We start from the raw sequence: 15,225 nt of genomic DNA, 5'->3' as shown, positions 1-15,225 counted from the left end.
ATTGGCAAGTGTTAAGGTGCCCTGGCAAGATATAAATAAGAGTGGTATCTCTGGGTACTAGTGAGTGCTTTAGATAAAGGGGAATGAAAAATTTAATAACATTAAATGTCATTTGTAAAATGAAAGCTCTTGTCCTTCCTAGGAAACAGTTTGTAGGTCAGCCTGTCTGCTCTCATCAGAGAGGCTGAATCAGAGGTTGAGTTGTTTTAACGTTAACACCTTTTCTTTTTAAATAAATTGCTTGATAACACTTCCTTGGAACTTTGACTATTTCTTTAACATATTCAAAATCCAGCCTGTCATGTAGTTCTAGGATTCTGAGTGATCTATACTGTCTGTTTCTTCCCTCACTGTTAAGCTGGACTGATTTCTGTGAGAATTATGTCCTAGACAATTCATTTGTAAGAACAGAGAACCCCAATGCTGGTGCTAGTTGAAGCCTTCTTCACCTACTTGCCTCCACCGTTCTAGCCTCGTTCAATTACTGTTGGGTGTGTGTGTGTGTGTGCGCGCGCGTGCTTGCCCTTGTCTCCCTGGACCTATGATATATTTCTAACCCAGGATCCTCATTCAGGTTATTTTGTCTTTGATTATTTTTGGGAGCCCTCTGGATTCCATCAGACCATGTTCCTTAGTTTCCAAAGTTATCACAAACAATTCTGTGGTGAATGTTACTGTTCATAACACTAATAAATTTTTGTATGCCAAATTATTTGCTTAGGATAAATTGCTATAAGTGAAATTGCCAGATCAAGGATATGTGATCTTGAATGCTTTTTATGCATATTTCCAAATTACTCTTCAGAAAAGTTTATGCTCTCTCGTTGTATATATAAGCGCTCTTATCCCCGAACTCTAACACTGGATAACTTTTTTGAAGTTTATCAATTTGGTAGATCATTTTCGTTTAAATTAATGGCTTTTTTTTTTTTTTTTTTTTTTGGCTGCGTTGGGTCTTCGTTGCTGCGCGTGGGCTTTCTCTAGTTGCAGCAAGCCGGGGCTACTCTCTGTTGCAGTGTGCGGGCTTCTCATTGTGGAGACTTCTCTTGTTGCGGAGCATGGGCTCTAGGCGCGCGGGCTTCAGTAGTTGTGATGTGTGGGCTCAGTAGTTGTGGCTCGCGGGTTCTAGAGTACAGGCTCAGTAGTTGTGGAGCATGGGCTTAGTTGCTCCACAGCATGTGGGATCTTCCCAGACCAGGGCTCAAACCCATGTCCCCTGCATTGGCAGGCAGATTCTTAACCACAGAGCCACCAGGAAGTCCCTAATTGCTTTTTTATTGCTAGATTTAGTTGAACATATTTTCATGTTTATTAACCATTTAAAAGTTCTTGTTTTGGGAATTACCTGTGAATATTCTTTGCCCATTTTCTTTTGGAGTGTATGCTTTGATCCCATTTCTTCTTTTATGGAACATATATTAATTGAGCACCTTTTATATGTTAGGGCCAGACAATTTCTAGGTGAACAGCACAGACAAAATCCCTATGATTAAAGAGTTTATATTCTAATATAGTGAGGCAGAAAATAAACAAATAAATATGTAGTATGACAAGTAGGGATAAGGACTGTAAAGAAGGTGCCATGAAAGGCAGGTAGAGATGATGGTGGGCAGGGATGCTATTTATAAAGTTGGTTTGGGGAGGCCTCATGATACCACTGGTATTTAAGGGGAGACATGAAGAAGATAAAGGCACAAACTCTGCTGATATTGGGGAAAGCATTATAGCGGTGGGAACAAAGAGTGCAAAGGGCCTAAGGCAGGACTGTGTTTGACTTGTGATGTGATCATAGTTTGATGAGTGCGGAAGAGAGTTAGGAGGTGAGTTTCAGAGGTAGCAAGGAGTGGGGTGGATGTGGGGTTACAGACCACATAGGGCCTTGGAGCCAGAGTGAGGAATTTGGATTTCATTCTGAGTGAGTTGGGGAGCCATTAGAGCGTTTTGAATAGTGAAGTGATATGACCTGACCCAACGTTTTGAAAGAACATTGGTGTTGGTAAGTAGAGACTAGACTGTGAGGGACAGTGATGGGCTCTGGAAGACCAGTTAGGAGCCTCTTGCAATATATCAGATGAGAGACCCTGCAGGTGTGATACAGGTAGTAACAGGTGATTCTGGATATATAACATAGAACCAATAGATTTGCTGATGGATTGGATGCGAAGTGTGAGGGAAAGAGGAGCTAAAGAAGATCCAGGGTTTCTGACCTGAGGAGCTGGTAAGGCAGTCGCCATTTGCTGAGAAGGGGAAATGTGGGAAGGAGAGGATTGGTGGTGATCTGTGAGAGCTTTTTATGTGATGAAGTGTATTAATCTTTTGCCATTTAGGCGGAAAGGTTTTTTCCCTCAATTTGTTGTTAATTAGCTTTGTTAGTTCTGTTTTGCTGTACAGAAATGTCAGCTTTTAAATCTTGTCATCTGTTAATCTTTATAGTTTTTTGGTATTGCTGTCATGCCTAGACAGGTTCTAAAAAATAATCACCGATGCTTTCTTTAAGTATTCTCATGGTTTAGTGTATGCATTTAACTCTTTAATCTGGGTAGAATTAATTTTGATATAGACTGTGAATTACAGTTCAATCTTAATTTTTCTCATATAATTAACCTGTTATCCTAGCATCATTAAACAATTTGTTCTCTGCTAAGAAAAATGATTCTATCATTTCCTTTGAATTGGGAAAGAGGGGTGTGTGACAGATTGTGTGAAGACGTATTATATCACGTATTTGTGTTTAGCAAGCTCCTAGTCTTGTTTTGGTTGATAACTTGGTGACTGTAATCTCTGAGTATAACAGGTTATAAACATTTATCTCCTGAGTCTCTTCCATTCCCAAAAGAGGTACTTGCCTTAGAAGGTGGCTTTCATCAGTTCCCTCAATGATTGTGAATTCTGCCTTGCGGATGATATGTGACCTGTTTTTAACCACAGCCTGTGTCCTCCTACCAAATATGCTTTTCTGTGACCCACTTTTGTCAACTGACAATTCCTCTGGGATTATAAACTAAAATATTGCTTCAGCAATAAAAGCACTGACTACAGTGTATACTTCCTGTCCATTTAATCATACTATAGATTCCAAAGCCCTGTAACATTTACGTTTGCCACTCTTACATTATCTGTGCTCTAGCCCTTACCCGATAATGTGGATATTTTAGAGGTGACAATATATTGTGTTTAACTAACTGGATTTTCTTCTTTAAGGCAAGAAATGGGTTTCTTATGTTATTAATAATGTTTACGAAATCTTAAACTTGGATGAAGTCCTCAAGCTTGGAAGTAAACCTCCAGCATGTTGTTAACCTTAGAAATTTGTGTTAAGGCTGATTGAACCTAAATCTCTTAAATGCTTTCTTTGTTTTTTGTAGAGAGGGAAATATGAGGTTCCTAAGTGGCTCTCCCCCAGTAGTATTCTGCTTCTTCAACAAATGCTACAGGTAATCTTTGTTATTTATTTTAAAATAATAGAAGTCTTTTGTTATTATTTGATTTTAAGATGTCTGTAGTGCTACTACATTTATCTATCAGCTGTAAAAAATTCCATTCATTGTTATCTACTCTGCAGATATTCTCTACTAGGTGCTTTCTTTGCAAATGCATTTTTTAAAAAAGACTGCTACCATATATCTTTGCTGACTTGGTTTTTCTTCCTTTTTCCTGAGCATTGTCTGTTTTCTCTAACCAGCTCTTGCTCCACTGTTTTCTGTTTTCTTGCTCCCACTCTTTTTCCATTAGATATATAGTAGATACGAAATAAATGCTTAAATGAGCTGATGTACAATTGAGTGGGCCTCATGATCTAGTGCAGTGGTTCTCAAACTTTAGCATGTATCAGAATTGCCAAATGGGCTTATTGAAACACAGATTGCTGGGCACCACCCTGAGAGTGTCTGATTCAGTAGAGCTGGGGCAGGGCTAAGAATTTGCATTTCTAATAAGCTCCCAGATGACACTGATACCGCTGGTCTGGGAACCACACGTTAAGAGCCACTGATTTGGTGTTATGATCTCTAAGGGTGAAAGACAGGAGTGCTGAAGTCTAGTTATCCACTCTACCAAGCAATAGGCATGCCACCTAACCAGGTTCTGACCTATAAAATGGGGATTCTGAGCTTGGCCTCAGTGCTTGCTACATAGTATTACGTGGATAAAATGAGATTAATGGGAAACACTTTGAAAAATATGAGTACCTTATTAGCAATATTTTTTTCATTATTATGTATTCAGTTTTTCCATATATTAAGCCATCTCTACTTTTTATTCAAAATTTACCTTAAGCTCATCTACCTTGAGTAGGGCAAGACCACCAAATCTCCATAATGAGATTGAAAACACCTCATCCTTTCTTCTAAACTCCCCAAAACTTAATCTTTGTTGATTAATTTTTCTCTCCTCACATTTGAAAATTACAAATGGAAAAGAAAGGTGTGCTTTTCAACTTGTTATATGTGATTGTAAGCTCATCGGAGGTAGAGATTGCATATTCAGTGTGAATGCCCTGCATTGTGCCTGCTTGAATATTAAATTGGTGAATATTTCCTGTGAATAGGTTTTCCAGCAAAAGACTATTACATCATACAATAGATTGACTTAACTTCATGAATAATGTCCATACCAATGAAGTTCATGTTTGTTAAACATTTATCTTCTAAGCCTGTGTTGGTAGCTATAGTTTTCTTGCCTCTATTCCCTTTTTAAAAGAATTTATTCCAAGGCCATTTTAAGGTCTTTGACAGCATTTTTGTGATGATAAAGTTTACATCTGTTCTGATGAATTTTGAGTTCTCAGGAGGAAAGGTGTTCTATGCTCTCTATTTAAAATGTTAATCTCCAGCTACCTCTCGATGGCCACTAGGTGGACCCAAAGAAACGGATTTCTGTGAAAAATCTATTGAACCATCCCTGGATCATGCAAGATTACAACTGTCCTGTTGAGTGGCAAAGCAAGACTCCTGTAAGTAAAATGAAATCCAGTAAAATTAAAAAACAAAGACAAAAACTTTGTGTGGATTCAGGATGTACAATGATGTGGTCTAAATACAAAAGAAAATATATTTTGTAAACTTATCTGTCAGATTGGTGTTTGGGAGATTGTAACTGAATTGTATATTTGCCCATTAATCTCTAGGACAGTGGCTCCTAACCGGGCCTGCACATGAGAATCACAAGGACCTTAAAAAAAAGTGTCTGTGCTCTGTCCCACAGCAATTAATGGATATTTTTTAAAAGCTCCCTGGTGTTTCTCACGTAGTCAGGATTGTGAACAGTGCTCTGGGAATCTTAGGCAAGTTACTTAACTTTTCCAAACCTATATATTTGTCTGTAAAAAGTAGGTTAAACCTGTTCTTTCTATTTCCCAGAGTAGTTATAAGGTTATAGCGGTTCTCAAACTTTTAAGTCTGAGGGCCCCTTTATGCTCTTCTTATTCACTTATTAAAATATTTAGTGATCGATTCATTTAAAAGTAACAGTACTAAACCTATTACAGTTTATCACAAATATTTTTATGAAAAATGACTATTTAAAAAATAAATTTAGTGGGAAGACTAGCATTGTTTTACATCTTTGCAAATTTCTTTAAAGTCTAGCTTAACAGAAGACACTTGGATCTCGCCTGCTTCTGCATTGTTTTGCTATGATGTTTTGATTGGAGATCCTCAGGGGTCTACAGACCATACCGTGAGAACTGGTCTAATATATATATGAAAGAACTTTATTTATTTATTTTTAACATCTTTATTGGAGTATAATTGCTTTACAATGGTGTGTTAGTTTCTGCTTTATAACAAAGTGAATCAGTTATACATATACATATGTTCCCGTATCTCTTCCCTCTTGTGTCTCCCTCCCTCCCACCCTCCCTATCCCACCCCTCTAGGTGGTCACAAAGCCCTGAGCTGATCTCCCTGTGCTATGCAGCTGCTTCCCACTAGCTATCTATTTTACGTTTGGTAGTGTATATATGTCCATGCCACTCTCTCACTTTGTCACAGCTTACCCTTCCCCCTCCCCATATCCTCAAGTCCATTCTCTAGTAGGTCTGTGTGAAAGAACTTTAAATAACACAAAGTACTATGCAAGTTTAAGCAGTTATATTAATAACTATTCCTACATTAATGTTTTAAAAAATAGTTTTTAACAAATGGCAATTTGAACTTGGTAAAAATGTGAGCATTATTAAAGGGTATATATAATATTTTTTAATTGAAGTATAGTTGATTTACAATATTGTGTTAGTTTCAGATGTACAGCATAGTGATTCAGTTATGCATATGTATATTTTTTCAGATTATTTTCCACTATAGGTTATTATAAGATATTGAATGTAGTTTCCTGTGTTATACAGTAAATCTCTGTTGCTTATCTATTTTATGTAAGGGGTATGTATACTTTGTATATTAGCGAACTATTGCTGCATAAAAATCCACCCCAAAATTTAGTGACTTGAAACAATAATAATTTACAATTCTGTGGATCAGCAGTTTGGGGCTCAGCCAGACATTTCCTGTGTGAGTCTTACCTGGGGTCACTCATGTGGCTGCAGTTAACTGGTGACTTGACTGTGACTGGATGGTCTAAGCCTCACTCAGAAGACCAACTGTTTGTGCTGGTTATTTGTTGGGCCACACTGTCCAGCGGGCTAGTCTGGGCTTCTTGATATGGCAGCTAGATTCCAGAAGAAGCCAGAAAGTGGGCAAACCCTAACACTCAAGCTTTTTTTTTTTTTTTGCCTGCACCGCGTGGCATGTGGGATCCTAGTTCCCTGACCAGGGATCGGACACGCGCCCCCTGCATTGTAAGTGCAGAGTCTTAACCACTGGACTGCCAGGGAAGTCCCACACTCAAGCATTTTTCAAGCCTCTGCTTGCATTGTGCTTGCTAATGTCTGGCCAAAGCAAGCCACAAGGCAAAACCCAGAGCTAGTATGGAAAGTATAGCCATCAAAGTTGGTACAGTTCTTATCCTCTTTTCATAGATAAGGAAATCAAGAAATTAAACATAACTACTTCAGAAATAAATCTAGTGAGAAGAGTGGCACTGCTTTACATCTTTGCTGATTTCTTTAAAGTCTAGCTTAATAGAAGACACTTGGGTACTCATCTGTTTCTGCATTCAGTCTGTTTTCATATGTGTTGTTTTGATTAAAGCATATGAAGAAAATGCAGCCTTACACAGATACATAGTTAGAAAAGCATGTTAATGCTTTAAAGGAGAAGTGTTTTAATAGCCTTTTCAGTTAATTGGGGATGTTTTTTTGACAGTCTACTACAACGTCTGCAATGGAGAGGAGTATGTGCGTGGGTCAACAGAATAGCTTGGATACATGCCACATTGTAGACCTGATACAGCTGTGGGGTATTTGCTTTCTGGAAGAATTATACCAATAAATATAAATACTTGGAAAAATAGACTATGTTTGTTTTTAACCCCTTCTCACTAGTCTGCCCACTGTTATGACCATGCAGCCTGATCTGAAATTCCTCCTGATTCTCCTATGACTGTCAACCCCTAAAATCTCTCTTCTCCATATTTCCTTTAACCTTCTAAGACATCTTTAGTATCTATTGAGCAAACACAATTAGAACTGCAACTTAATGCTAACAACCATCAACACTGAGAGCCTAGGACAGTAGAGTATACGGTGTCTGAGCAGCGCAGCAGCAGGGCCAGGGGAGCTGTGACGTGCCCTTGTGAGGTGGAGAACATGGGTGGTGCACATGCCTGTGTTCAGCCATTGGGGGTCATCATTTCTCCACATGTGGGACGGCTTTGCATGTCTTCTCAGCCGTGATCCTTAATAGGGTAGGATATGCTACTGTTTGCAGTGGAACAGATGCCCAAATGAAGAAAGTCTCTGATTTCAACAACACAAATATTATTTTAAATTGGGGCACAATATAAGGTAAGATACATAGTTTTGAGTGTTCCAAAAAAGTATATGATTTTACTTACATCTTAGTATAATAATTACTAATATTTATTGAATGCTTACTATAATAGAAAAGTGTGCTACTGTAGTACTATAATATAATATAGACAGAGCCCTTAGATAGTACCTTTAAAGGCTTTGTGTTTTTAACTCTTATTAACTCATTCAATCCTCATACAAACCCTCTGAAGTAGGTACTGTTATTGTCCCCATTTACAGGTGAAGCAACTGGGCACAGAATCATGAAATAACTTGCCCAAGGTCAAACAACTAGTAAGTGTAGAACCAGGATTTTAACCCAGACATAAGGGCTCCAAAATATAATGGATCTGACAGGCCAACTAATTCAAACTCAGGGCCTGTATTCTGTGTAGCTGTAGCCTTTGTGATGAGCATTAGTTGTCTGGTCTCTGTTGGAATAGCTACTGGAATAGAGTCATGGAGAGGTGGCATTATGGTGTGGTAGGAAAAACCCTGGGCTAGGATGAAAAATGCCAGTTTCAGGCAAATTGCATAAATTTTTCTGAGTCTTCATTTTCTCACCTCTAATATGGGTATTCTAATGCCAGTCTCTTCTGTATGTTTGGATCCTGTTTTGTCATCTATAGAGTGCCTTTAAATGTTATGTCATTAATCTGTCATGTCTGCCTTACAGAGCTGTCGCAGGGATCAAATGAGTTATATACAGAAGAGCTATAAGGGATTATTGCTTTTTGAAGTATTTGCTTTTCTGCCTCAGTATTGTGTTTTATCAAGAGTGAACTATAAAAAATAATTCAGATTTACTTGGATATTTAAGGTATAGATGCTATTCTGTAACTCTTTGTATGATCTCCTTGTATCATTTTCACACGTAGCTCTAGTACCCAAATATTGTATCAAATAGAAGTTATATTCAGTTCTATTTTCTGCCCTACTGAACAGGAAATGTAGTAGGCACGGATAATCCAAAATAATTGGCTAGCTTTGGGTATGCATTTTTGTACTTAATTTAACTGGAGCATGTGTGGCTGAGAATTCAGAGTACTTAAAGTGTTGAGCCCCTTTGGAAAACTTGAGATAAACCGTATTTTTCAGACTTTGGTGTCTTGTCCCACTCTTTTCATTCTTTCCAGTTCAGGAGCCCAGCAAAGAAGATAGCATCTCCTTCCTACCTTCCTTCCTTTCCTCCACACACCTTGTGGTAAAGTTACAGAGCAAGAAGCTATGGGGGAGAGGTTTTGGTTTTTAAGAAAGTAACTTAAGATAATGGAGGGAACCCCAGAAATCATTTCCTTCATGCTTGAGCAGTGGTATCAACAAGAAGATACCCAACTGGGTGGTAAAGTGTCCAGGCGTCTGAGGTTGAGCCCTTCCTGAAGCAGGAATCTACATTTTGGGGAGCTGCTAAGGTCAAAGCAACACAATGAAAACTTACTTGTGGCATTTTTGACTTTCATAAAACCATCAGTATAAACCTTTGTGGTCTCCCCATTCTCCTTAGCCCTTGAGGTTGAGCTTGTACCAGCCAATCATGCAGGTCATTGTCTGTACTGTTCCTCTAGTTTCATGATGGCAACATGACTTTCTCTTGAGTCCGATGTTACAAGTGTGGTGTCCAGAACAAGGGAAGGTCATGATATTGCTCTGCCACGTGCTGGTACCTTGAAGGTCAGTGAGAACCTGAACTATGTGATCTAAAGAAAGGGCCAGAATGGTAAGGGGGGTTAATCATTAAAACAGTGGTTAAAGGAACTGGAAAAGAGAAAACTTGGAGAGGAAAGGTTGTTGATAATAGGAATATTCAAATTTCTGAAAGTTCTTATACCAAAGAGGAAATAGAATTATGACTGTTAGTAAAAATAGTTAGCAGTTTTTTGAGGGCCTACTCATTTATGGTGATGTATTAGGTACACCCCATAGGTTACATATATTGCAAGGCAGGTGCCATCTCTGTTTTACAGATGATGAAACTGAGGTTCAGAGCGGTGTAGTAATATGCTCAAGGTCACACGGTTATTTTGTGATGTAATGATTAAAACCAAGGTCTCTCTACTTCCAAAGCCTGTCAGCTGTCAGATTGTACCAATTCACAGTGGGTAGGGATCACAGGGAGACAGATCTTAGGGGAAGAGGAAGAAGCTAACCATCTCAGCTGTTCTGGAGAGGAAGACTTAAAGCAGAAAATGAAACATCCCATATTGGGGCTGTTGTGAAGCGAATTCTTACATTGGAAAGATGACTTTTTTTTTTTTTTTTTGCGGTACGCGGGCCTCTCACTGCTGTGGCCTCCCCCGCTGTGGAGCACAGGCTCCGGACGCGCAGGCTCAGCGGCCATGGCTCACGAGTCCAGCCGCTCCGCGGCACTTGGGATCTTCCCGGACCAGGGCACGAACCTGCGTCCCCTGCATCGGCAGGTGGACTCCCAACCACTGCGCCACCAGGGAAGCCCCTGGAAACATGACTTTAAAATTACATTCCTTATGATTCTTTTCCCATATGATTTTATGAACTCCTGTTCAGGTCCAGGCCAGACCCTTCCCGCCTTTTCATTCTCAGTGATCCTTGTTTGGTTCTGAGAACTCATTTCTGGCCCCTTCTCTGGTGAGGTCTCATCATGCAGGGATCACAATACTTGGATAATTTCTGTCCTTAAGCAAAATAAAGTTTGTGTAGCGGCTGTGTCACTTCTTCCTTTTAAAAATTGTGCTTTACTGGTACCTTCAGCGTAATGATGATTGTGCAGCATCTATGGCACCATCATAACGGCTCTTTGGATTGTGCTAAACCCAAACATAACCTGGGGGACGATATGCTACAAGTCTGAGCCACTCTTTTACCCAGTCTGTTGTCCTGCCAGTGATTTTGGATGCCTAGATGACTGCTCTGTGATGCAAATACCGGTCCCTGTCTTGCGGTAGGGGAGGAGAATATAGTCCCTTGGCTGCACAGCAGAATTGTAACAGTTGATCAGATGATGAGGGGGATGTGAAGGGCTGGGAAAGAGCTCATCATCTTCTTGAACTTCTTATTGTTATCTGCTTATATCTTTAAAAATTGCGGAGAATGTTTATTCGTGTTTTTTTTTTAAAATAAATTATTTATTTATTTATTTTTGGCTGTGTTGGCTCTTTGTTGCTGGGCGCGTGCTTTCTCTAGTTGCGGCGAGCGGGGGCTACTCTTCGTTGCAGTGTGCGGGCTTCTCATTGCGGTGGTTTTTCTTGTTGCGGAGCACGGGCCCTCGGCGTGCGGGCTTCAGTAGTTGTGGCTCGTGGGCTCTAGAGCGCAGGCTCAGTAGTTGTGGCACACAGGCTTAGTTGCTCCGTGGCATGTGGGATCTTCCCGGACCAGAGCTCGAACCCATGTCCCCTGCATTGGCAGGTGGATTCTTAACCACTGCGCCACCAGGGAAGCCCGAGAATGTTTATTCTTACCCAAGAGTTTGACAAACTCATGTTGTTTTTACATGTTGGTGTTTGATTTTGCCAGGTAATTATGGTAATTTTAAAATTTCAAAACCATAAATATTTTGTAAGTTTTTGTTAATAAAGTTGATAAAATTTTTTTGTAGCTTATTCACCTTGATGAAGATTGTGTAACGGAACTTTCTGTATATCACAGAAACAACAGGCAAACAATGGAGGATTTAATTTCACTGGTAAGAAATACAGCATGAATTCGAGAGTAATATCTTTTGTTTCATCATTGTTTTTTATTTTATCAGTACATTAAAAATAGTATAGCATTTTTCAGACCTATGATTTTACCATGGGTGTAAATATTGCACTTATTTTATGTTTATGTGTGTTTTCCACTCAACTCTTTTTTCTGATGTCTGGTGGATATACTCTTTAAAAATGAGATTGATCAAAGAGACAATGGAAAAAAAACTTTTAAGAAACAGAACAAATGAGTCCAGAGAATTGACAGAGTTTCAATTTTGACTACTTTAAATTCTCTAACATGGAACTGTGATTCTGTTGTAGAAATGAGGTAAACACAAAGCAGTTTTCATTTTACCTGAAAGCAACCTTGTAGCATCGTATCACCCCCAACCTTATGAACCAAATACCATGGAATCATCATCATGATTTCTGGTATTGGATCATTTTAGCTCTTTCAGATGCTTAATCTCTAGATGACACATGTGGTTTTTTTCTAGAGATGGAGGCACTCACAGCTGTCTCTGAGTACAGTCTAACACGATGGGCAGGGATTGCAGCCAACATGGCTCCTGGTTCAGTACTATGTCTCTCATCACCTATGAATCGTATTTGTTTTTTTCTCTTTTCTAACTTGAAAGGTAAAGGCCTTAAGCAAATTTTTTTTAAACTAACCAAACTTTACTAAGCCACAATTTTTTCAGTGAGGAGGAGATATGAAGGAATTCTTTTGAATAACATAATACGTCTTTTGAATGACAATTCCAGACAAACGGAACATGTCTGGAAAACAGAATGATAATTTACTTTTTCATGGAATGAAAGGGGATGGTAAGAATTGGGAACTGCTGCCAGATATGTCAGGTCCTTAGTATTTTACAATGAAAATTCGAAGTTTTCATGTAAACAAGTTAAAAAAAATTACATGACCTTTTCTTTGGAATGCTCTTTAATAGAAAACTATATTTTGGATGCAAAAAATTTCTTTTTAAATTTTTTTTATAGAAAATTTCAAACACCTACAGAAGTAGAGAGACTAGTATAATAACAATGGTTTTCCATATACTCATCATCCAGTTTTAACAGTTATTAACACTTTGCCAATTTTATCTATATTCCAACACTACCCTCCATCTGCCCTTTTTAGCTAGGGTATTTCAAAGCAAGTCCCATGTATCATGTCATTTTATCCAGAAAAAATTTAGTATGAGATTCACAAACTTTTAAAATCTGAATCTTAAAACTAACATACTCAGAATTTCAAGAATCATTAGGAAAAAAAAAAGTCTTTAAAATAGTATCCTTTATGTGGTGTCTACATATAATTTTCAAACTTAAAAGTGAAATGGAAATGGGAATTGTTTTCTTACTTCTGATACAGAAAACAAAATAATGAGGCATGATAGATTGTTTTCTGGTGTTACATCTCTTTAAAGATCTGTTATCCTGAAAGCTAGGCATGACCAACATCAAGAACGTGTGAGGAAAGTAATAGTTTTTCTTCTTGTGTACTTTTCCCTCATTCTTAAATGCCTGTTTATACTTACTTTCCAGTCCTAGGGATGAGTAAACAACATCTTCTTAACCTTGCCTGAACATTGTAATCACCTAGGAACTTTAATCCTGATGCCTAAATCCCACCCCCAGAAATTATTATTTCATTGGTCTGGGGTATGGCATAAGCATCACAATTTTTAAAAGCTTTCCAAATGATTGCAGTGTGTAGCCAGGAGTTGAGAAGTATTACTCTAGATTCTTGCCTTCAAAGTGTGATCTAGAATCAGCAGCATCAGCATCACTTTGTGCTTGTTAGAAATGCAGAATCTCAGTCCCACCTCAGACCTGCTGAATCAGAATCTGCATCTTAATAAACCCTAAGTGATTCATCTACACATTAAAGCTTGTGAAGCATTGGTCTTAGTCAGTGGTTCTCAACTGGGAGTGATTTTGCCCCTCAGGGGACATTTTTGGTTGTCACAATGGGGATGTGTGTATATGCTAATGGCATCTAGTGGGTAGGGGCCAGGGATGCTGCCAGATATCCTAGAGAATAGCCACTCACCACAAAGAATTATCCAGGTCAACTATAAAATAGTGTTGAAGTTGAAAAATCCTGGTCTGGGTGGTCTCAGAGAATTCACATTGGTTCTAGGTACTTTCCAGTTTAAAGAGCCTTGGGAAAACCAGGTTTGAGATCAGCCGTGGTCTGTTTTGGCATCTTGGGAGCTCTAGGGGCTGGCTAGACAGGACAGAGATAAGTTTAATGTGATCCATGCTGGGTATGGTGCTGCTGAGCTTTGTGTAAGAGAGAGAAACAATATTATTCCCAAACATTCAACTCATGGAACTACCACTTTTATATTATATACATGAGCATTCTTTTTTTTTTTTTTTTTTTTTTTTTTTTTTGCGGTACACGGGTCTCTCACTGTTGTGGCCTCTCCAGTTGCGGAGCACAGGCTCCGGACGTGCAGGCTCAGCGGCCATGGCTCACGGGCCCAGCCACTCCGCAGCCACTCCCGGACCGGGGCACAAACCCATGTCCCCTGCATCGGCAGGCAGACTCTCAACCACTGCGCCACCAGGGAAGCCCTACATGAGCATTCTTAAACTGCTTTTTGTATGTGGAAGTGAGAGTCTCTCATGTGTCATGATTTTGAGCCATCTCATAGTCCTGTTGAGATTTTCTCCTGTGGTGCTAGAGCTTCCACTTCATAGTTTTCCTTACTTTCCCCCGATCTTCCAGCCTTGAGTGGCTCTGGATTGTGAAGCAGCCAGTTATGTATCTGGCTTCGCTGAGGGTCGCATGTGCACATGAGAACCTACAGACCAAGACAGATCCTTTCCTCTCACCCCTGCAGTGCAAACACCCATGTATTCTGGTGGTGGAAGTTTAAAGATTGAGGGCCTCGGGAGCAAGGTCAGGAGAAGGATGGTGGGCCACTCCTCAATTTCTCAAACCCTCTGTTCCAGTAGCTGCCTCTCCTCAGCCCAGGTGCCCGGGCAGTCCTTTAACATTTAACTTGCCTGAACAGTAACTGGGGATTTTAAAATGTTTTTTGTTTTCTAGAAATGGAACCTTCTTTATAACAGGTAAACCTGTTGCTTTACTTTCAGACATTTGACTTTCAAAAGAGGGAGCTGCCTAAAAGATAAGGGAGACATTGGTTGCATTAGACTTGGGGATCGACATCACCTGAAAAGCATTACTAATGTGTTGATTTATCTGTTATTAAACATAGAACTCCCCTGTGCATCTTATTTTAATAAGTAGTATGAAGTGGCTATGGCAAAAAAGTTATTAAAAGGATGCTTTTTTGCCTAGGGAAGTAGAGTTTCCAGGATTATAAAACTGAGGCCTATTTAGAAAATTCCACCTAAAACCCTTAGCGCCTTCCAGGTATTGTTTACAATGCCTGGGTTATGCCATTGTTGACAAGCAAGTGGCAACTTGTTTCTGAGCAATTGTCTGTAATCAGTTTATGGCATCTCTTTCAAAAAGGCAGCTATCACCCATGAGACCATGGATGTGGGAGGTACAGAAAAAACCTTTTTTTTTTTTTTTTTTCAGTACGCGGGCCTCTCACTGTTGTGGCCTCTCCCGTTGCGGAGCGCAGGCTCCGGACGCGCAGGCTTAGTGGCCATGGCGCACAGGCC

At 39.4% G+C, this 15,225-nt stretch overlaps 1 protein-coding gene across 6 annotated transcripts in view; it reads left to right on the top strand.

Moving 5' to 3' along the window:
* Nucleotides 1-15,225, top strand: part of MELK (maternal embryonic leucine zipper kinase) — a 78,305-nt gene that overhangs the window by 38,267 nt on the left and 24,813 nt on the right. For 3 of the 6 annotated variants that reach the window (XM_027105500.1, XM_027105497.1, XM_027105498.1), the window contains exons 9-12: nucleotides 3,366-3,434; nucleotides 4,853-4,951; nucleotides 5,581-5,676; nucleotides 11,478-11,564. In XM_027105500.1, the coding sequence (XP_026961301.1) occupies nucleotides 3,366-3,434; nucleotides 4,853-4,951; nucleotides 5,581-5,676; nucleotides 11,478-11,564 (351 nt within the window). The remainder of the gene's footprint in view (nucleotides 1-3,365; nucleotides 3,435-4,852; nucleotides 4,952-5,580; nucleotides 5,677-11,477; nucleotides 11,565-15,225) is intronic. The other 3 variants (XM_027105502.1, XM_027105499.1, XM_027105501.1) reach the window with 2 other exon arrangements.

This window comes from Aethalodelphis obliquidens, unplaced genomic scaffold (genome assembly GCF_003676395.1).
Source record: "Aethalodelphis obliquidens isolate GAN/ISIS:26980383/991018 unplaced genomic scaffold, ASM367639v1 scaffold7, whole genome shotgun sequence".
In the NCBI taxonomy this organism is placed as follows: Eukaryota; Metazoa; Chordata; class Mammalia; order Artiodactyla; family Delphinidae; genus Aethalodelphis; species Aethalodelphis obliquidens.
The sequence above is the reverse complement of the archived record's forward strand: the minus strand, read 5'-3'. Positions and strand labels throughout refer to the sequence as shown.